Source organism: Terrapene carolina, unplaced genomic scaffold, assembly GCF_002925995.2.
Source record: "Terrapene carolina triunguis isolate 2854851 unplaced genomic scaffold, T_m_triunguis-2.0 Scaffold210, whole genome shotgun sequence".
NCBI classification, from domain to species: Eukaryota; Metazoa; Chordata; order Testudines; family Emydidae; genus Terrapene; species Terrapene triunguis.
Window position 1 is genome coordinate 5,282,655 of NW_020664561.1, and position 23,960 is coordinate 5,306,614.

The 23,960-nt window shown below is 43.1% G+C and overlaps 1 protein-coding gene across 1 annotated transcript in view; it reads right to left on the minus strand.

The window, feature by feature from the left end:
- The window catches only part of LOC112107414 (dynamin-3), a 316,224-nt gene that overhangs the window by 219,465 nt on the left and 72,799 nt on the right, over positions 1 to 23,960 (minus strand). Inside the window, exons 3-9 of the mRNA XM_026655330.1 lie at positions 22,741 to 22,890; positions 16,450 to 16,653; positions 14,712 to 14,810; positions 13,612 to 13,772; positions 3,551 to 3,693; positions 2,688 to 2,823; positions 1,531 to 1,598 (exon numbers count right to left, since the gene is read on the minus strand). Of these exons, the coding sequence (XP_026511115.1) occupies positions 1,531 to 1,598; positions 2,688 to 2,823; positions 3,551 to 3,693; positions 13,612 to 13,772; positions 14,712 to 14,810; positions 16,450 to 16,653; positions 22,741 to 22,890 (961 nt within the window). The remainder of the gene's footprint in view (positions 1 to 1,530; positions 1,599 to 2,687; positions 2,824 to 3,550; positions 3,694 to 13,611; positions 13,773 to 14,711; positions 14,811 to 16,449; positions 16,654 to 22,740; positions 22,891 to 23,960) is intronic.

Sequence of the window (23,960 nt, forward strand, 5' to 3'; positions counted from 1 at the left end):
TGAAGCAAAATATTTACCTAAACTATCTTTTTCTTTAGCCATAATGCCAATGTATGGAGGGTGGGGACAGCACAATATGTGATAAGCCCAAGTGCTATCCTAGACTTTTTAAAAGAAAATGATAGAAAACATTAACACCATTTTGTTTTGATTAGAATTTCATTCCTTTAACAACAACAAAACTATTTTTCTTTCCTTTGAGAATTGCTTATATACATCCGCACTCATGAACAGCACACACAACCCGGCTGTAGATCAGAACACTCCAGAAAGCAGATGATGTAATGCACATGTTCAGATTACAAATTTGAGATTGCAGGAAGATAATTTGCATTGTTAAAATCACCAGCTGGGGAGAAACCAGCATGGCGTCTACACCCAGCAGGGGAAAGGAACTTTACCTGGAGGTACACTTCAGAAGAATACATTTCAAAGGTTTACTGGGCTATAAAGAGAGGGGGAGTAAACCACTACGTCATCCTTCACCTGCGGACACAAAGAAACCAAGCGCTGTGAACTGTGTTTGGATCCTGGCTAAGGACTATGCTGGAAGAAGGACTATGGTGAAAAAACGAATATGAACAAAAGACTCTAGTTTGTTGAGTTTCGGTCTTAATAGCATATTTTCACTTTTGTTTGTTTGTGATCATTCCTATGCTTATTCCTTCTACTTGATATCTCTTAAACCCATGTCCTTTTATTAATAAACTGGTTTTACTTTCACTATAAACCAACTCAGTGCTGTGATTGAAGGGGAAGGTGTGAACCTCAGGTAAGCTAATAGACTGCTGTGTACTGTCTCTTTAAAGGAGAGGAGAACTTGATAAGGTTTTGTGAATGTTCTAGTGGGAGGGACTGGATACTACAGGGAAACCCGTTTGGGGGAAACATGGCTACAAGGGCTATTGGTGTTACCCTTCAAGGAGTAACCAGGCTGGTGAAAGCCACGGAGAGGCTACTGTGCTGTGAGTCCGCTGCAGGTATCAGGGCTCCGAGCCACAGCTGCACAGCACAGAGGCACCCATGGTTACAGGGCACATGGTGACAACCCCTTACTGGTCTGGGTTGAACCCAGAAGTGTCCATTTCATATAGTTTTTGCATTCGATATAGAATGTATATGGTAGGCAACTAAAGCCAAGCAAAGAAATGATTGAGAATCATTCTCTTTTCTGAATTTTGTGCCTTCAATCCATCAATCAACAAATTCCATCAGCCATGGTGCTGCATAAAAATCTTGTCTTATATGTGGGTGCTCTAACAGCAGCGATCAGCACAACCAGAAGAACTGTGTTGACTTGCTCTGTACATGATCTCACCAAATTTGTCTGGGACTTATGGAATCTCCATGCAAATTAGTGGACATGAGAGCCACCACTCTCATGGCTATGTTAAAAATGCAGGCATGAGATATATATTTTTTTTTAAATCAATCGCCGGGCAGATGAGAAGGTGATGAGTGTGTTTATGGATTAACAAGATTATGTTTTCTGTAGATGTGTCTGAACCTGGAGAAATAGAAAGCACTTGCCTGATACCATGTATGTTTTTGATTGCATAGCTTATTTCTCTCCGCAGTTCTTTCTCATTGAATTCCATCTAGAGGAACCAAAGGATAAAAATCATATTATACACAAATGCTTTTAACAATTCTGCAGAACATCCTACTAGACAACCAGAGAGACCAGGGTTTACAAAACACACTCATGGTAGGATTTGGGGATGGTCACCTTAGGAGAAATGTGTTTCATTTATTTAATTTTTAAAATTCTGTTAGTCTGATACACACACACACACACACACACACGGCTTATCTGTAGGACTGGCAGAAGAGCAGAGAGGGTGTCTCAGGCAGAAAAAGTTTTCTAACACAAAACCTGCATTTTTTTACAACCTGTGGATGAATGCTTGCATGTTTTGCACCCTAAACCAAACTGGCAAAAAAAAGCTCGAAACTAATAGCTATTTTCCACAGATCTAATTTTAAAAAGGTACCTAAGTCATCACTAAGAAGAGAATCTGAGTTACATCAGAGGCAGTTGTTTACCTGCCCCCATCTATCCAGAAAGAAGATGAGGAGAGCAGCCAACGGTGATAGAACAATGGAAAAGGTAGGGAAAATAGTAAGAGCTGGGGAAAAGAGACAGACATGAATAAATATCAAAACATGACCACTAGTTTTGACATTCATCCATGCAGAAAGAGAAATGTAAGATGTCACATGTAACAGCTGAATTCTACCAAGACTAATTTTGCAAGGTATGTACAAGAAGACATGTAGTTACAAAAATATTGGTTACAAAATAAGATTGATTCATTACAAATTTGGAAGAATACTGGAAATGAAATTGAGAAATTAGAGAGCAAAGGGGGAAATGTTTTTGCTAAAGCCACAGAAAGCAAACATTTGAGCCATTTTAAAATAATGTAGAATTATGACTGAGTTTTGAATATTGCATACAACAACAATCTCAGATTGTGACTTGGTGTTCATAACCAGAAATAAAAATAAACTTCTTTCCTATGTATTGGTGATAATTCTGCCTTTTTGTGTAATTTACTCCTTCTGATTAAGGGTTTTCCTGTTAGAACACCTTCAAAGGAAATGTAACTTCACTGCCACTATAAAAATGAATATGAAAATATAAAAAACACAACTCAAAGCAAGGAAGAAAGACAGACACATACCTTTACTAGTTCAAAAGGAAAACGCTCATGGAAAATACGATTGATTTTGGCACCACCAGATAGTTCTAATGTGTCAACTTGATCCCCTGATCCTTCAATTCTTTTTTCAAAGTCCACTGAGAACTGTTGAACCATCCTTAAAGTTCAAAACAGAAACAAACTCAACAATGCATAAGCTAAGCTTTTCATATCATTTTTATTTCACTGTATTTATTACCAATAAATGATATTTCTAGGGTTAACAGTGGTACCTACATGTCCTTCTCCACTCCTAACGGACACAAGCAAGTATAAGGTTTTTCAAGTCTTTTTATAAATATATACTGCTTACTCTCTTAAAAACACCAGCTATTTTTAATTAGATTTTATGTATGGCTTGATATAAATGTCCAGATAGGTTGGCACTCATACTGAACATAGAGTCCCATGAGGGAACCCTATGATAATAAACAGCAGTTGACGCAAAGACAACTATGTTAAGAAAACGTGTATTTTTGATTAAAAAGTGAGAAAAGGTTCCCTGAACCACACCGGGCATTCCAGGGGGTTCCAGTTTAGCGCAGAGTACACAAACCACAGCCCAAGATTATAATGCTCAGCGTAGGACAAAACAAAAAGATTTTCATCCAGCCCAGCATATTCTTATATGACTATTAAAATGAATTATGGAAAAATCTTTCTAAAATGGAAAGTGGCTAAAAATATTATAATTCTTTCAGCCACAATAACCTCTTTGGAGTTTGCAGAGTGTATAAGTGTCCTTCTGCATCTGCCTTTTACTGGGAAACATCAACATCCTAAGCTTTAAGCTTAAACAAGCGAGAAACTATTTTACATACAGAGAGGAGGAAGTGGACACTCACTGCAGTAAGGCTTTAGTCTTTCTAGTCGGATCTTCTGGTTTAAAGTTTTTATATGCCTCTACTTCATGCTCTATAGAAAGCAGCTGGCTCTGAAGTTTGCTCCTGAAGGCTGGCAGTGTATCTCGAATGTGATTGGTGAGTTGCTACAAAATAAAATGAATTCTTTAAACATTGGGAAGACAGATGGATGGAAAGGATATAGCCCATTCCCTTTGATAGCCACACACAAGAAAATATGACCTGTGCTAGGCTTTCCAATGGAATTCATGTTGATCTTTGAAGTGACAGGTATACCCACAGGCAATACAAGAGCCTCTTTTCTTGTACACATACTATAATCAAGGCTTGAAAAAATTACCTGACATCCCTCCCCCTCACACACACACACACACACACACACACACACACACACACACAGTTGAGCCACACTAAAGTGAGGCTTGGTAAAAAATACTTGCTCAGCTACACCAACAAAAGCCAGGCATAGTTAATTGACAGCGGCACAGTTCCACATTAAGTTCTAACCCTTTCAGAATGCCACTTATACAATCAACCAATGCTGTCCCCTCTCCTCCCTTTGCAGGATTTCTCTACTGCTGCGGCCTACTCTCTCAGGCACACAGCAGACCCTCAGTTTTCCAACTCTTCCATTTTACCTAGGGCCTCTGCTCTTTGCTCCACTTCCCCTTTTAAAGGATCTGTGACTCATGGGGAGTAAGCCACAGACTGATGTCCCATCCAGTTGTTGGGGACAACAAACCTAGCAGCTCTAGCGACACTACTCCCTCTTTTCCCCTCGTCCCCCGAAAAAGAGCAAACAGCTCTGCTGCTCCCTCCTGTTATGGGATGACAGTGTCTGGGTCACTCTGTTCCTTTCCTTTCTGCTCTTCCAAAAAGGCAGCAGCATCCCAGCCACACACAGCCGATTTACAGGGTCCAAATTTCTACTCACCCGAGGCAAGCAGCTGAGCAGGTTTTGCTAGTTGTACTATAATCATACATTCTAAGACACTTCACGAGTATACTACATTATTTAGAAAAGCTGGATGAGCACAAGTCCATGAGGCCAGATGCACTGCATCTGAGGGTGCTAAAGGAGTTGGTGGATGTGATTGCAGAGCCACTGGCCATTATCTTTGAAAACTCATGGCGATTGGGAGAGATCCCGGATGACTGGAAAAAGGCTAACGTAGTGCCCATCTTTTAAAAAGGAAAGGAGGAGGATTCAGGGAACTACAGGCCAGTCAGCCTCACCTCAGTCCCTGGAAAAATCATGGAGCAGATCCTCAAGGAATCAATTTTGAAGTACTTCGAGGAGAGGAAAGGGATCAGGAACATTCAGCATGGCTTCAGCAACGGCAAGTCATGCCTGACTAACCTAATTGCCTTCTATGATGAAATAACTAGCTCTGTGGATGAGGGGAAAGCAGTGGACGTGTTCCTTGACTTTAGCAAAGCTTTTGATATGGTCTCCCACAGCATTCTTGCCAGCAAGTTAAAGAAGTATGGGCTGGATGAACGGACTATAAAGTGGCTAGAAAGCTGGCTAGATCATCGGGCTCAATGGGTAGTGATCAATGGCTCCATGTCTACTTGGCAGCCGGTATCAAGCGGAGTGCCCCAAGGGTCGGTCCTGGGGCCAGTTTTGTTCAATATCTTCATTAATGATCTGGAGGATGGCATGGATTGCACTCTCAGCAAGTTTGCAGATTACACTAAACTGGAAGGAGTGGTAGATACGCTGGAGGGTAGGGATAAGATACAGAGGGACCTAGACAAATTAGAGGATAGGGCCAAAAGAAATCTGATGAGGTTCAACAAGGACAAGTGCAGAGTCTTGCACTTAGGATGGAAGAATCCCATGAACAGACTAGGGAACAAGTGGCTAGGCCGCAGTTCTGCAGAAAAGGACCTAGGGGTTACTGTGGATGAGAAGCTGGATATGAATCAACAGTGTGCCCTTGTTGCCAAGAAGGCTAACGGCATTTTGGGCTGTATAAGTAGGAGCATTACCAGCAGATTGAGGGATGTGATCATTCCTCTCTATTCGGCATTGGTGAGGCCTCAGCTGGAGTACTGTGTCCAGTTTTGGGCCCCACACTACAAGAAGGATGTGGAAAAATTGGAAAGAGTCCAGCGGAGGGCAACAAAAATGATTAGGGGGCTGGAGCACGTCTTATGAGGAGAGGCTGAGGGAACTGGGATTATTTAGTCTGCAGAAGAGAAGAATGAGGAGGGATTTGATAGCTGCTTTCAACGACCTGAAAGGGGGTTCCAAAGAGGATAGATCTAGACTGTTCTCAGTGGTAGCAAATGACAGAACAAGGAGTAATGGTCTCAAGTTGCAGTGGGGGAGGTTTAGGTTGGATATTAGGAAAAACTTTTTCACCAGGAAGGTTGTGAAGCACTGGAATGGGTTATTAAGGGTACGTCTATACTACCAGCCGGATCGGCGGGTAGTGATCGATCTATCGGGAATCCATTTATCCCCGATCACTCTGCTGTCGACGCCGGAACTCCACCGCGGCAAGAGGCGGAAGCAGAGTCGACGAGGGAGTGGCAATGGTCGACTCGCCGCCGTCCTCACAGCCAGGTAAATCGACCTAAAATACGCCGACTTCAGCTACGCTATTCACGTAGCTGAAGTTGCATATCTTAGGTCGACCTCCCCCCCCCGGCCAGTGTAGACCAGGTGGTGGAATCTCCTTCCTTAGAGGTTTTTAAGGTCAGGCTTGACAAAGCCCTGGCTGGGATGATTTAGTTGGGCATTGGTCCTGCTTTGAGCAGGGGGTTGGACTAGATGACCTCCTGAGGTCCCTTCCAAGCCTGATATTCTATGACTCTATCATACATGGACCCTTCAAGTAATGGTCAAAGAGCTCAAATCCATCCACAGTTTGAACATGTTCTTTCTAGCCACCTCCAACCCTACCGGAGGGTTTTGGAAATGCACAAATTGCTCCTAGGACAATATGGTAAATCCTGGCTACTCCACTGAAATGTTTTCTCCCAGAAGGCCATATCTGTACTATTGGAGAGTCTCGATTGCATTATTTACCCATATATACAGCACTGGTATCCAACTTGCGGCCCTCAAGTCTCTGAATTGGGGCCTTTGAGGAGAGCTGTGTTAAGATGATGTGTATCTGTATATACTGAAAAAAACAACCACATTCCTTGAACCCCACCCTGCTACTTTTAGACAGTATTTGAATCAGCCTTGTTATTACAGCGAGGAAATAAGGGGCACGTTCTCCTACAGCCCAGCCCTGGGAGCAGCTCTGCTCCATCAACACCTTCCCTGTCAGGCTGTGGGAGGCTCAAGGAAAGCAGGATAGCTGCTCAATCGGCTCTTTCTGAACCTAGGACAGCGTGTATTTGAGGATTGCTCCCCTACCCCACACAGGGCAGCAGAAGAAAGAAAGAAAGAAAGAAAGAAAGAAAGAAGCAGCTGAGAACCAGCCACAAGTTATAGCTCCCTGTCCCCTAGCAGAAGACTTGTAGGTGGTTTCTTCTCCCTTTGTGAAAAGAGAACTGAACAGGGCAGAGGAACTGCCCCAACATTGACTGGAGCCTCTGGGTCTTTTTAAGATAACGTTTGGCCCTCAGGCTAAAGCGGGCACCACTGTTTTACAGTGTTAGTATATAGGTCTGTTTGTTAGCCTGGGATAGAATTTTGGGTTTGACTTTTTGATACTCTTATATCTTATACTAATATGTGTAAACAAAGGACAAAGACTGTGTATGTTGCTTCTGCCTAGTCAGATGGATTTGTTAGTACAATGGGAACAGATAAAAGCAGTTAAAGTGTTACTCGAGAGCACACTTTAAGACTGCCTCAACCCCTATCTTAGGGTTACCATATTTCCACAAGCAAAAAAAGAGGACACTGGGGGGGGAGGAGCCCCGCTCTAGCCCCGCCCCTGCCCTGCCCCGCCCCATCCACTCCCTCCCACTTCCCACCCCCTAACTGCCCCCCTCAGAACCCCCAACCCTCCCTCCGTCCCCTGACCAGGGCCGGCTTTAAAGAGCCCAGGAATCGGGCTGTGCTCCGGCCGGGGTTGCGGGGCTTGGGGCCGGGCCGGAGGTGCTCGGCCGGGGTTGGGCCGGCGCGCTCGGCCGGAACCAGGGCCGCCGCCCTGGGGCCCGGGCCGGGCCGGAGTGGCTGGGGCCGGGGGTGCTCGGCCGGCGCTGCTCGGCCGGGGCCGGGCTGGCGTGCTTGGCCGGAACTGGGGCCGGTGCCCCGGGGCCTGAGCCGGGCCCGAGCCACTGGGGCCAGGGCCAGAGCCGCTGGGCGCCGCTCGGCCCGGGCTGGAGGGAGCCGCTCGGCCAGGGCCGCACCTCCCCGGAGCTCTCCTCCCCCCCCAGCTCCAGCTTACCTGCTGCTGCCACCCGCCTGCCCCTGCTTCTTTTCAGACTTCCCACGAAGATCTGATTCGCGGGAAGCAGGGGAGGGGAAGGAGCAGGGGGGCGGAGCGTTCAGGGGAGGAAAGGAAGGGGAAGACAGCTGCGGGGCCGGATGGCTTGGTAAGGCTGCAGGGGATGGGGGGAGCCGGGAAGGGGCTTTGGGCGCCCAGCGGCGCTTGGCCGCCGCTTTTCTGTCTATAAATAGCCGACCGGGGGGAAATCCCGGACATTTTTAGATTTTTAGAAATCCCCCCCGGACGGCTATTTATAGACCGAAAAGCCGGACATGTCCGGGGAAATCCGGACATATGGTAGCCCTACCTATCTCAAGGCAAAGTCAAGCAACCAGTGAGGAGGGGCAAAGGGGCTTGGGGGGAAAGTATAAAACACTAAAAGATCAAACAAATGCCCATCCCTGACTGCAGCACCACCTCACTCCTTACCTTTCCCAGTGTGACTGTAGGTGTGAATTGCAGTTATATTTGGGCCTGCTAAGAAGGAGAAGGAGAGAATGGGGATGCAGGCAAGGCTCTGCAGCATCAGAGCTAGGAACAGAACACTGGGAAACAGACTCTGCCAGTGTGTAGAGCTATCACATTGTCTTCACTTCACACTTCTGCAGACAGAACATGGGGAGAGGGTGAAGAGAAAGCATTCTAACATACAGTTTAGATGCTTTTAGTACCAACAGCTATATGGAAAAAAAATCTTGCCTTATATCACTTTATCTTGACTTTCATTGGTAATCCTGAAAGCACTGGAGAGTGGAAAAGCAGGAAGCAAAGGGCGAAAACAAATTCATAAACAAAACTCACTGACTGCATGAAGGCCTGACCTTTGCTCATTTATAGTTTCCATGTGTACTGTGGTAAGACCTGTACTATCAATGTCTAATTAAACTGTAAACTCATTGGGCCACATGGGCCACTTCTGTTTTGTACAGTTCCAAGCACATTTTTGATGCTCTGTAAGAAGAAGGATTTTTTAAAATATTTTAATGCGTTTTGGGGCATGTCTGAAACAAGTCAATAGTAACGATGAAACAAATAAATACGATACTGTATTCACAAAGTAAAGTGCACTGGCTTCAGGGGCACAAAGATGGATAAAAATTCAGGAAGGAGGAGGTGGTTGCTATATATAATGTCCAATCAATATCTGGCAAAGGTCAAGAATTACTTCAGTTGGTTTTCATCTTTACACTAACTGACCTCTCATCACACTCCAAACATCACCAAATCTAGCAATTTGGAAAGGTGCAAGTTTGGTTTGATTTTGTATCTCAATGTCCTAATTTTATAAACACCCAACAGAAGAAGCTACTAACAAGAGAAGTTACTAGTGCATTTCCTATTTGCCCAAGTGATGGGGGGGGGGGTCGTCTTCCATTTTTAATGGACAAAGATGTAACAGATCATACACAAATAACCACAGCTCATTGGTTAAGGACAAAAGGTTTTTTTGAATCTATGTTACAAATAAATCCCCTATTATTTCTCCCTCTAAAACAAACCAGGAATAAATTATTGTTCAGAAAAACCTGTAAACAGAGTTCAATGAGCTATTTTCCCCATAGAATCACACTCTGGAGTTTCATTTGAGCACCACCTTGTGGATCCAGAGACATTTAAATTTCAACCAGATAAGCACAGGCACCAGCACGTGTAATAACAACATGCTTCATATGAATGGTACTTATATGGATCTCTACAGCATACAGGGCCGGCTCCAGGCACCAGCCCACCAAGCTGGTGCTTGGGGCGGCACCTGGAGGGGGGCGGCGCGGCGCTCCGGCCCCCGGGGAGAGCGGGGCCACGGCTGGGCTCGCCGCCCTCCCCCCGGCGCTCTGGCCGCCCTCCCCCCCGGCGCCCTCCCCCCAGCGGGGGGGGGGGGGGAGCGCCCCCCCCCCCCCCGACAGCATAACCCCTTCCATTCAAAGAAAACCCCACAGAAGTCCAACAATGAATACCGACGGGCATAGCAGACTGTGTTTTTGTAAAGTAGCCAACTCGCCAGTAATTAATTAAAATTCGTCTAAGTAAAATAAAGTAATTTGGAAGTGATAAGATACCTCCCTACAATAATGAGAAGTTTAACTATTTTAACCTAAAAAACACCCCCAAAAGTGACCAAAACGAAAACATTCCAAACAAAAGCAAACCTGTACGATGCATGAGAGTTCTGCCACCCTGCCTCAGAAATAGGCTCTGTATCACAGATAAACTGACCTGGTATTCCTCTCTAGAGGTTGCTCTAACCCAAACAGAACATGCCTCAACACAGCCATCAGATTGCAGGCCTGCCAAGTCACTGTAGTGAGAAATGCCAGCGATTTATTCTTGTTCCTCTCGGAAATAGCAGCAGTTATTGGCACCTGTTAACTGAAGTCAAAGGAAACAAAGAACCAGGTGGACTTTCTAAGGCCCTTATTCTTCTCTAAATAAAGAGCCAAGAACCTTGTGACACTAAACCTGGTAAAAGTTTCAACGAGATGAGCAAGCAGAAGTGGGAAGAACATTGGCAAGATGATCAGCTCATTACGTTGGAACTCTGACACTACTTTCAATAAGGAATTTAGAGATGCATTCAGAGCATCATCTTATCCTTTTTAAACTTGGTATGAGGTCCATCAGTCACTAGAATCTGTAGTTCACTCACCCTCTACAAGCCAACAGAATTAAGCAAGTAATAAATCAATTTATTCATGCCTGAATATCGGTGACATCATAGCAGAATTTTCAGAAGCCTTCACGATCCATCACTAACTTGGAACTGTCAGCAGCTAACCTTCCAGTGACTATCCATCTAGCTCATCGCTGGTCGTCCCCTACTATGATGACCCTTCACTATTCTTCCTTAACTTTCTCAAGATTATTTCCATTCCTATGCTTAATGTATACCTAAGAGGCATAGACATGGAAATAAACAAGCCAATATAGGAAATTTGAGCTCGTAGGAAATGAGTTGCTCAAAAAGAGGCACCATCAGTTTTGTCAGGGTTATATTAATATCCAACAATACAAGACTTTTTAAATAGGGGATGTCAAATTCAATATGCCCACATTAGCCCGATAACAAGTTGCTGAAGAGAGAGACTTAGTTTACCTTTCAACAAATTCATGGTAGTCCAAGAGAATTGCCAAAATGAACATGAATGGAATCGGTCTTTAAATCTAGCAGACAATTAGTTTGGTTGAATTTTGGGGGAAAGGGAAGGATGGGGCCCGGAGGAAGTGACCAGTTATAAAGGGATCCATGTGGGGCCACGCACACCAAATAACAAACCTTTATGATTTTAAACCCTTTAAGTAGACTCTTTCGGATAAACCAGGAAGACTTGAGACATTTGCTAAGAAACATCATGACTCTGGAATTTTACACTATCAAAAGACTGCCTGGTTCCCATTCCATTGGATAAGCCAATATCATCCACAGCTGGGCTGAGAACCATCTGTCTCAGCCAAAAGAAGGTTATCAAGTTCAGTCAACCCTTGGCCCCCCCTGAGCTTGGTCGGTACCTTTGCTACCAGAGGTAGTGGTAAACGGTTTCCAGACTCCCCTCCACTGTGGATGGAAAAAGTATCCCTTGGCAGAATAGTACATTGATAGTTTCTTGTTCAGGTGAGTGACAAATGGATCAGCCTCTAGTTTCCCAGCTGGAGGAAGGTGTGATTTACCATGCTGTTCTCCAGGGGATATTCATCAGAGACTTCAACCAATCACAAGAACTGTTCTGTGTTCCCTTGGGGTCACAAATCACCTCAATGGAGATGAGGAGACAAAGCTAAGACCATGCACCCCTATTCACTGCCCCAGAGACCAAACAAAGGTGCAGCATGAGCACCCAATGTGTTCCATGGAGCAACTGTGTCTCCTGGGGGGACAATTCCAACCCCCCCCCAACCCACCCCACAGCCCTCCTTGGGGTAGCTTCTAGCTCCATATTACCCCTTACACACAGTTGTGACTAGTGCCATAATATAATCCTTAACCTGAAGTTACACACTGAGGGAGACAGGCAAATGCGTTCTTTATCTAGGGTCAGATGGATTGCCTAGAGTTTTCTTCTTTGGGAACTTTAAATCACACAATGTGTTATAAAAACAACAAGGAGTCTGGTGGCACCTTAAAGACTAACAGATTTATTTGGGCATAAGCTTTCGTGGGTAAAAACCTCACTTCTTCAGATGCATAGAGTGAAAGTTACAGATGCAGGCATTATATACTGACACATGGAGAGCAGGGAGTTACTTCGCAAGTGGAGAACCAGTGTTGACAGGGCCAATTCAATCAGGGTGGATGTAGTCCACTCCCAATAATAGATGAGGTGGTGTCAATTCCAGGAGAGGAAAAGCTGCTTCTGTAATGAGCCAGCCACTCCCAGTCCCTATTCAAGCCCAGATTAATGGTGTTAAATTTGCAAATAAATTTTAGTTCTGCTGTTTCTCTTTGAAGTCTGTTTCTGAAGTTTTTTTGTTCAATGATAGTGACTTTTAAATCACTAAAAGCACCTGTAGCAAACCTCGTTGCCTACTCTGTCCCCATATCTACTCTGGCGACACCATCAGAGGACCCAACCACATCAGCCACACCATCAGGGGCTCATTCACCTGCACATCCACTAATGTTATATATGCCATCATATGCCAGCAATGCCCCTCTGCCATGTACATTGGCCAAACCGGACAGTCCCTCCGCAAAAGAATAAATGGACACAAATCGGACATCAGGAATGGTAACATACATAAGCCAGTAAGTGAACACTTCAATCTCCCTGGTCATTCTATTACAGATTTAAAAGTCACTATCATTGAACAAAAAAACTTCAGAAACAGACTTCAAAGAGAAACAGCAGAACTAAAATTCATTTGCAAATTTAACACCATTAATCTGGGCTTGAATAGGGACTGGGAGTGGCTGGCTCATTACAGAAGCACCTTTTCCTCTCCTGGAATTGACACCTCCTCATCTATTATTGGGAGTGGACTACATCCACCCTGATTGAATTGGCCCTGTCAGCACTGGTTCTCCACTTGCGAAGTAACTCCCTGTTCTCCATATGTCAGTATATAATGCCTGCATCTGTAACTTTCACTCTATGCATCTGAAGTGGTGAGGTTTTTACCCACGAAAACTTCGATTTATTTAGGCATGTTAGTCTTTAAGGTGCCACCAGACTCCTTGTTGTTTTTGTAGATACAGACTTACATGGCTACCCCCCTGATACTTGACACAATATGTTATGAGTCATGTTTTCAAGCTAGGCCGCTTAAAAAACCAGAGGTCAGTATAATGAGTCCAAGTGATGTTCTGATGCTTGAGAGTAACATGAAAGAGGTGGGAATGAATTTAAACAAAAGGGTCACCATTCTTGGTAATGTATGTCTAGCACAATGATTTAAACTCCACTGACTTCAACAGAGTGACTCCTGCAATACACTGGCGGGGGAGATTGATTCCTGTACTCCTTGCAGTGAGTTTCATACATAATGCACTGTTTTGCCTGTGATATGTTGCGGAAAATACAGTGTTATAAACAGGAAAGAATGTTGCAATGCACCTGATTCAGTGATTTTAATACAGCATTTTTTACTGGTCCTGTACACACACACACACACACACACACACACACACTCTTTCACATTTGCTTGTACCTGATTTAGAACTTTCTGCAGATATGGTGTTCCCATCCGGTCTGCCATATGCCTGTAAGCTGGATGGGAAAGGAAGAATTTCCTTTCTGCCAGCATGGCTGCCTTAATATCCTTCTTCCCATCAATGTCTTTCTGACTTCTGTTTACAACTCCAATATACCCTAAAACGAGATCAAAACAACCCTGTAAGTCAATGCTGTTATTCCCCACAGTGCAGTGTACATGCTAGCCTGGCTTAGCGTATGTGGGCACACCTTCCATGGAAGTCACTGATTCAAATTCAGTGATGACTGAAATGGTGGTGTAAGTTAAATATTGGGGGTAAGATGGTCAGAAAGCAGGTTTAAATGGGGAGACAATATCACTTGCACTGATTTGGCATTCCAAGGGATGTGCAAAACAAGCGTGACTTGCACGCCACAGGGGAATAAGAGGAGGATGTGGCAGAAGGGTAACAAACAGGATAAGAAAATAGGAGGTCTTGATATTGACTTTCCTGTCTTCTGGTCTGATCCCTCTCTGGCTGGTTTGTTTTCTGGGGTGTTGAGAAAAGAAAAAGGGGACTGATCTACCTGGTGAAACTGGGTTAGATTTCAATATTACTTTTGTATTATTCTAACGGTGGAAATGAACATGTCTCTCTAGCTCTATAAACGATCATCTGAAAAGCTTTTGGAAAGGGGCAGAGCTTAGACTGCAATGACATTATCAAAGATCCAGTGGCTGCTTCCAGACTGCATCAAGGCACTCCCACACATTGCGAGGAACAACACACATTGTCACAGAAAAGGAAATTTGCAGGTAACTTACACACATATTTCTCATTACACCTCATCCAGCCTGTTCTGAGGTCTTAGTTGATACCCCCCCCCCCTTTGTGTATTTTGGGCACCATCTCCTCTTACATTTACTTTTTCACAGTTTAGTGAGATGATAAAGGCTATGAGCACAATCTCTACTGTAATCTGAAGGTCAGCTGCAGAGATTTTCTAACCGAGCACTCCATTAAAACCAATCTTCTGTTAATTTACCAAATGTCTACCTTCCTTATCGCCACTTTGCTACAGAAGCAATTGATACATGGAGTTTAATATTCTTACCTCTACGAAGAGGGAGCAACTTGTTCTCCAGAATCTCTGTTGCATCAGTTCCTTCATCCATCAAATCCAGTTTTGTGATTACACCAATGGTTCTCAGGCCTGCATCACCAAACACCCCCCCCCCCCCCCCACACACACACAAAATAGTGAAATATCATTTATGATGAGGAAAACCAATCAATTAAACCTTACTCTCTGATACTGAGTTTACTTGGTAGGGAAGAACTGAGTATTTTCTCACTATTCCTATGGATCTGCAATGGAGTTTAATGCAAGAGAACTGCATCTTTAATCTGTCATTTTAGTTTTTATTTTGTTTTTGTTTTTTTAATTAAAAAAAAATAAAAAAATAAAAAACACCTGTCCATTCCAGACCCAGGGGCAGGGTGGGGTGGGAGCAGGGAGCCAAGTCAGTGTCCATCCACCACCCACATGCACAGAGCCAACAGCTGATAAATGAGATAGCAGAAGTCGGTTTGGGCCTACTGACCATACGCAGAGCCAGGTACAGGAATCAGTTAAGGTGTGCCAGATAGCGAGGCAGGGAGCTTGCATGCTAGCACTGATTGCTAGCACTATAGTTCCAACTGTGGTAACAGAGCCTTTCCCATTAGTCCATCAAGCCCCTCTTGGACTCCACACCCACTTTTTTGTTTTTTAAATTTGCATTACTCACTCTCAAGGTAATGTAGTCATAGCCCCACCAGGCAAAAGATGAACATGGCTCTCTTGAGCCTGTCAGCACTTCTTTTGAATTGGCGGGGAGTGGGGGCCTCTTGCAGTAATACAGAATGCTCCCAACTCTACCACGTCAGACTCTTGAATTCTAATCCACCAGGTGGCAGCACATTGTTATTACAGTGGCTCTCAACCTTCCAGACTACTGTATCCCTTTCAGGAGTTTAATTTCTCTGGTGCACCCCCAAGTTTCACCTCATTTAAAAACTACTTGCTTACAAAAACAGACATAAAAATACAAAAAAGTGTCACAGCACTGAAAAACTGCTTACATTCTCATTTTTACCATATAATTCTAAAATCTATTGGAATATAAATATTGTACTTACATTTCAGTGTGTAGTATATAGAGCAGTATAAACAAGTCATTATCTGTATGAAATTTTAGTTTTGTACTGACTTCGCTAATGTTTTTTATGTAGCCTGTTGTAAAACTAGGTAAATATCTAGAGGAGTTGATGTAACCCCTTGTTGAACTCTGAGTACCCCCAGGGGTATGCGTATCCCTGGTTGAGAACCACTGTGTTATTACATTGCCAAGACAAATTGCATTTACTCCTGCTGTACGTGTTGATTTATTACACAGTCACATCAGTAAGCAAGGCATGCCAAGAAAACAAACATCATTCTAACATTTATAGTACAGTAGCACCCAGGCACCCCAATTAGCATCAAGGCCCCATGGTACAAAATGCGATACAGACCCCCTCAGCTGGCAGAGGCCCTGTCACAAGAATTTCCAATTAGGTATATTTCATACTTCACTCAAATTACCATACACTGGTTACTTTTAGACTTCCGTTGATAATACAATTTACTGAATTATGCTGCATGCGCAGAATTCCTATTCTTCTGATGTTGAAATCAGTACAAAATTTTTAGTTATGAGTAATGAGTTTTCTTGCACTGTTAAATGCATGATTCACCACAGTAAACTACAAGATATATTTTAATCAATGGTATCTGAGAGCAGGAAAGGTTTACATCCACTCACACTTACCTTGAGGGTCTACTTCTTTAGCTAACTTCAATGCATCTGAGTTGGCAAGATCAGTGTTGGCTGGAGTCACCGCCAGGATCAGACAGTTTTCACGAGAAATGAACTGCATAATCATGTCTCTGATCTGTTGCTCTATATCTGGAGGTTGATCCCCTACTGGCACTTTAGTGATTCCAGGCAAATCAACAAGGGTCAGGCTTAGCACTAAAGAGAAAGAGCATAAGACCAAAAGGCTTGTTGTTAACACTTTACACACCTAAAGAGAATAAAAAGATGATCCAAGTCTGAAGTTCTAGGGGGAGCCATAATTCGAATACTGTAGACGTATCAATTTTCAAAGGCTTTTGAACATTATTTTATAAGCACACACAACTAGAGCTGTGCCAAGATTGGCAATTCCATGTCACAGAAGATTTCAACATTATGAAATTTGGTTTTGTTCCAGTTTGGAACTGCTTGTCACAACCTACAAATTACATTGTTTGGCATAATCACCTTCCAATTGTATATCTGTAAGATCATAATTAAACATTAAAGGCAGAATTTTCAAAGAGTTGTGCCCATGTTGGCACATAGGACTGGAAGGGACCTCAAGAGGTCATCTAGTCCAGTCCCCCGCACTCATGGCAGGACTAAGTATTATCTAGACCATCCCTGACAGGTGTTTGTCTAACCAGCTCCTAAAAATCTCCAATGATGGATACTCCACAACCTCCCGAGGCAATTTATTCTAGTGCTTAACTACCCTGAAAGTTAGGAAATTTTTCCTAATGGCCAACCTAAACCGCCCTTGCTGCAATTTAAGCCCATTACTTCTTGTCCTATTTTCAGAGGTTAACAAGAACAATTTTTCCTTCCGCCTCCTTGTAACAACCTTTTATGTACTTGAAAACTGTTATGTCCCCTCTACAAACTAAACAAACCCAATTTTTTTTTTCAAATCTTCCCTCATAGGTCATGTTTTTGAGACCTTTAATCATTTTTATTTCTCTCCTGTGGACTTTCCAGAATTTGTCCACATCTTTCCTGAAAGGTGGCACCCAGAACTGGCCACAATACTCCAGTTAAGGCCTAATCAGTGTGGAGTAGATCGGAAGAATTACTTCTCGTGTCTTGCTTACAACATTCCTGCTAATACATCCCAGAATGATGTTTGCTTTTTTTGCAACAGTGTTACACTGTTCACTCATATTTAACTTGTGATCCAGTATGACCCCCACAGGGCCTGATCCCTTTCTGCAGTACTCCTTCCTAGGCAGTCATTTCCCATTTTGTCTATGTGCAACTGATTAGGATCTTAGGGCAAGTAAAACTTGTTTTTCTCCCATTTATCCATGGTGTGCCAATATCAATAGAGACCATGGGACATTCCCATCTTACCTATCAATTAGTCAGGTGGCAGTCCATCTGAAAGATTAATTTTCACACACAGTCCTCATCTGATCATCCTCCAAGCAGGCTTCTCAGCTGCCAGCTTCCCAAACTGAAAATCCAGGGCTAATCTAAATGGTACACCAAGCTCTAGCTATTTTTCTGAGTTCCTTCGCAGCTGGAGCATCCTGAGCACGTGTTTATACTGGTGGAGTCCCACAATAGAAAACATTTAGCAGGTATGAAAAAATTGTTTTATTGTGAGATGACTGTCCCTGGTACAGACCACGAATCTAAATAGCAGTGCCCTGCAACTACCGGAGCACCAAGCAGAGGTGGAAGGGGAGGGAGACAAGATCCAGCCTAGCCTCTAAAAGCTTACACTGACTCTCCTTGAGAAAAGCAGCTCTTGGATTTCTGAGGCAGAACTGACCGAAGCACCAACTGATAGAAAACTTTGCTGGCTGATGGGTTGGGATCCAGGCAGTGGTGCTTAAGGAATGTGTTGATGGCACAACAGGTGATGGCTCTAAAGAGCTTACAATGGAATTTTCTCCTTGGCTGGCCCAAGATGGAGGCCACTGTTCTAGTGGAAAGATTCTGAAGTTTTAGCGATCTGAGGAAACTGGCCGAGGAGCAAGTTGGAGGCTGGACTGGACTTAGCGGAAGAGGAAATACTTGGAAGCTTTCTCTCTTAGAAAGCTTGTGATAAAGATTACTGAGAAAGTTTACAGGTAAAAGGTTGTAATAGATTCATACTCTTGTATTTTGTGCCTCCAGCATGAGTCAGGATGAGCCATCACTGAAGAGCTTTAAGGGCTGCCGATTCCTTACATAGCGACAGGCAGAACTTCCTATCCCCACCCAGTGGGCCCAGCTGCCCATCATGCCTCTAACTTCCACTTTCTTTTTCACATAAATGGCAAAAGCACTAACCAACACCAACATGCACGTCCAACTGTATGAGAAGTGCGGAATATTTCTCAGACATTTGGGCAGTTAGGATCAAGAAGCATCCATGTCTATCTTTTTTCTTTATGACTACCCATTTTAGGAGCAGAGGTGAGATGGCACAGGCTGTTTCCCAAATCCAGAAGACTGCAAAAATAAAAGACCTTAAGACAAGACTTTTAGACATCCGTACCTGCAAAGCAGGTGATTAGAGATAGGAGTGGACAGGTTTATTGACAGTCATGTCTTGGAAGCAAGTCACTCAAACACTTTTGTGATTTCCCATTCTCCCAGGTGTATTTTAGCCCTGCTTAATCAGTATGCCTAAAGGACGAGTAAGTCTGAAACAAGCAGAGCTTTTAAAGATCCCGGGTTTTTCCTCAGCCCACTTGAACAGAAGTGTGAGTACCTTAAGGAAGGCCAATACATTTCTCTCCTGTCCGCCCCCCCCCAAAGGTTCAGGTAAGAAACCACTGCAGTGTGGCCCAATCAGATGAGCATGCATCAATGCCACGATATTTGCAGGAGCTGGAATTCTGTCATAGCTAATCTGACCACTCACAGGGGCAGGAAATTATCAGAGTGAGAAGATGTGTGTGTGGCAGAGAAAAAGAGAGAAGGCATACTCATATTTTGATCCTACTACACACCCCTCCCATAGGATCAACTTGGAGACAGTGAGCTTACCAGCTGCTGGGAGCCAGAAAATGGGGATGGGAGAGTTGGCCCACTGGAAAGACACCAAAACTCCAGGCAGAAGATCCCATAGGAACACAAGAGATCCATACTGGGTCAGACTAGGGTCCATCTTGACCAACAGAGGCATGTACCAGAGTTTCAGGGGGCGCATACAGAACAGGGTGATTACAGAGTGATCACAGAGTAATTCACCCGTCTTCCACTCCTTGCTTCTGGTAGTCAGAGGTTTAGGGTCACCCAGAGCATGGGGTTGCATCCCTAATCATCTTGGCTAGTAGCCACTGATTGATCTATCCTCCATGTACTTATCCAGTTCTTTTTTTAACCCAGTTATACTTTTGGCCATCACGATATCCCATGATAATGAGTTGCACAGGTTAGCTATGTGAAAAATTACTTCCTCTTGTGAGTATTAAGCCTGCTGCCTATTAATTTCATTCAATGACCCCCAGTTTTTGTACTGGATTAAAGAATAAACAACACTTCTCTATTCACAGTTTCCTCTTTGGAACCCCCCCTTCAGGTAGTTGAAGGCTGCTATCAAATCCCCCCTCACTCTTCTCTTCTGCAGACTAAACAAGCCCAGTTCCCTCAACGTCTCCTCGTAAGTCATGTGCCCCAGCCCACTGATAATTTTTGTTGCCCTCCGCTGGACTCTCTCCAATTTGTCCACATCCTTGCTGTAGTGGGGGGGACCCAAACTGACGCAATACTCAAGATGTGGCCTCACCAGTGCCGAATAGAGGGGAATAATCACTTCCCTCGATCTGCTGGCAGTGCTCCTACTAATGCAGCCCAATATGCCGTTAGCCTTCTTGGCAACAAGCGCACACTACTGACTCATATCCAGCTTCTCATCCACTGTAATCCTCAGTTCCTTTTCTGCACAACTGTTGCTTAGCCAGTCAGTCCCCAGCCTGTAGCAGTGCATGGGATTCTTCCATCCTAAGTACAGGACTCTGCACTTGTCCTTGTTGAACCTCGTCAGATTTCTTTTGGCCCAATCCTCCAATTTGTCTAGGTTACTCTGGACCCTATCCCTACCCTCCAGAATATCTACCTCTCCCCCCAGTTTAGTGTCATCTGCGAACTTGCTGAGGGTGCAATCTATCCCATCATCCAGATCATTAATAAAGATGTTGAACAAAACCAGCCCCAGGACCAACCCCTGGGGCACTCCCCTTGATACCAGCTGCCAACTAGACATCGAGCCATTGATCACTACCCGTTGAGCCCGACAATCTAGCCAGCTTTCTATCCACCTTATAGTCCATTCATCCAATCCATACTTTAACTTGCTGGCAAGAATACTGTGGGAGACCATATCAAAAGCTTTGCTAAAGTCAAGATATATCACGTCCACTGCTTTTCCCCATATCCACAGAGCCAGTTATCTCATCATAGAAGGCAATCAGGTTGGTCAGGCATGACTTGCCCTTAATGAATCCAAGTTGTCTCTTTTCTAAGATGAACAGCCCTAACCTTTGTAGCCCCTCCTTATATGGAAGCTGTTCCACATCTATGATCATCTTTGTTGCCCTTCTCTGAACCTTTTCCAGTTCCACTATATCCTTTTTGAGATTGGACTACCAGAATTGGACTCAATATTCAAGGCCTAGACACACCATGTATTTATATAGTGGCACTATGATATTCTCGATCCTATTTTCTATCCATTTCCTAACACTTTCTAGAATACTGTTCGCCTATTTGACTGCTGCAGTGCATTTAGCAGAAGTTTTCAAAGAACTATCCACAGTGACTCCAAGATCTGTTCCTTGGGTGGTAACAGCCAACTTTCTTCTTGCTCAGATTTCTCTTCTAGATATCCAAAGAATCAGCTTGTTCCACTGGGGAGCTATGAATCACGGTCACGCAGTTGAGCCCTGCTCCCACAGGCTATGGCAGGCCCACACAAGACTGAAGCAAGGTCCAGGGCCACAAGTACAGAACGAACCCACTATGGAAGACTGAAAAGATCGATTATAGATAAAGCACCTTCTTCTTATCCTCCCCTACTTCTATTATTTTGCTCTTCAGTTCATGATCAAGATGATATGGATTGATGCAGACAGAAAAAATGGCACCTCAGCAAACAGCATACGTTGTTTTAATGTGCAAAAGAGAAAACAACTGGGGAATCATATTTTCTCCCGATTGGTTGCCAGCTACCTGACGCATGAGAAGTTAATGCTATGTGATCTATATTGGTGGCAACCATGCCACATAGAGCAGCTTGACACACCCCCACTGATGAGAATATTAAAACAAGAGCAGTATCTGCTGTAACAACAAGGTCCTACGATGCCTAAGTTTATCAAAACTTGAGTAGATCAAAGGCACTGTCTTGGGACATCGAAGTGACATTTTCAACAACTACAAATTTATAATGGAGCTAAATACTTAACATTTACAAAAGTGCTTCGGGATCTCCGGATCAAAAAGTTAAAAAATACAAAATTCTGTTAAAGGTAGGTGAGAGGTTATCTGGAGATCATATGATTATTATTTTAAAAATGCAGACTCAATTTTGCACTTCATCATCTCATATAGAACTGACCTATCTAGGTTAATGGAGAAGAAATACAACAATATTTTTTCACTAGTTATTCTGAAATACCAAAGCAGGGATGCATATCCCAAAAGCAACATAGGCAGAGTTGTCAGCTTTCATAAACTCCTTATATTCTAGTATGTCTAAACATGTGATATCTAACAAATTAAGAATTAGCTGAAACTGAAGCAGTTTCATCAGATTACTCAAAACTTTTATAAAAACTTATCTGTGTATTGCCTTAGGATACGTGTCTACCTCATGCAGTTTGTAATACCATTAGAGGATGTAGCTTTCATGCTATAGTGGAAATTTCAGTGCGTCTGTGGATGTGGCTTCATGTCCAAATTAGCCTGTCTGAAAACTGGGTTGCATATGATGATCATCTGAAGTCCAGTTTTCTTCAATGAGGATTAAAATGGTTTAGTCCTCTCTGCACTGTTAACCGTTTTCTATGCCAGTTGATGACAATCCATTGTCTACAATATGTCACTTTCCTCGCATAGACAGGGTTGAAAGTTCAGGAAAGGGAGTAATCTAACAAAAGGAAGCCTTTTCAGAACATATACTGTTACATGAATTATACATCCTCAAAACTTTCATTCAAAGTCAATTTTAGCAATAGTGTCTCTCTGGAATTTTTTGGTCAAGCAATGAGAACAAACAGAATATATAATATTAGTTACATGAATACAGAGTAGAATGACGTTACCTACCATGTGGGGAATACACTCTTAAATTAATAGGAATTGAAGAAATGCCTTTATTCAGTCCGGTCACTCTGTCTGTTTCTGCTTCAATTTCTTGACGAACTTCATCAAAATCTGTAAACTTCCTCCCTTTGCAGTGTAGGAACTCAGCATATTCTGTAACAAACATCAATAGCCTCTTTACATATCACAAAAGATTTCGAAGATTACAAGACATCCTTTGTGTTCTCTAGACAGTTTTCTAGAAAAGCATGTTGAAGTCATTGAGGATCACAGGAAAAAAGTTAGGTGGGTGATCAAACAGTGTAGGCAGGGTTCCTACAGATTAAAATAGCCCAGAATGGAAAGGTTTGCTTAAAAAGCAAACAAACAAAAAGGTTTACTGGATGCAAATCATTACTTTTATCTTTGGCACCTGATATTCTGGAATAACAGCATAAAGAAGGGATTGACTAAATATAAATTTAAATTAACAGAATAAGGAGCAGATTGTGAAAAAATAAAAAAAACTTGCTAAGGACTCAAATACAGAGCAATTGAGACTACAGTAGCTTGATTGAGAACTATGATTACTGGAACGCAACATGAATCAGTACTAAAGTCTGTTTCTTGAATCTTCCCTAAGTCATTTTCTCACTAATAAATGTTATTGGCTCAGCTGTACAAAGAAATTAAACAAAATTTTTTTTGCATCAATGGTAATAGTTAACTGACTGAAAAACAAAAGAAAAAAAACTCTTCCCCCTAATCTTTTGTAATCCCTCTGATTTGAAAAAGTGTGTATGTTGGTGGGGGGGGGGGGAGAAGATCCAAGAACCCCACTATCCCTAAGATAGGGGAAAATGAAATTAATTCCCTAATTTAGTGTGTATAAAAATGCTGCAACATAATGCCACAGCAAATTTTTTTGTTTGTTGATCATCTAGCTAAAACCTTCTGGTTTGTGTTTCACAATTTAAATAACTCCAATGTAACTTCTATTCTTTTTTAGAACTGGCTGTAAAAGAACAAGTGGATTTATTTCATATAGTATCACAGCTGATCAATCAGATTTGTAAATTCTTCAAGCTTGTGAAGTATTTGGTCCCAAAAAATGGAGGGTTGTTCTTTAAGGATGAAAGTAAGTCATGTGACAGACCCAGACCAGTGGGGTACAGGAGTCTGGTAGAGGGCAAATATACTGGTCACTGGATGAGTAGTTTTCTGTTCCCTGAGTGACCAGAGCA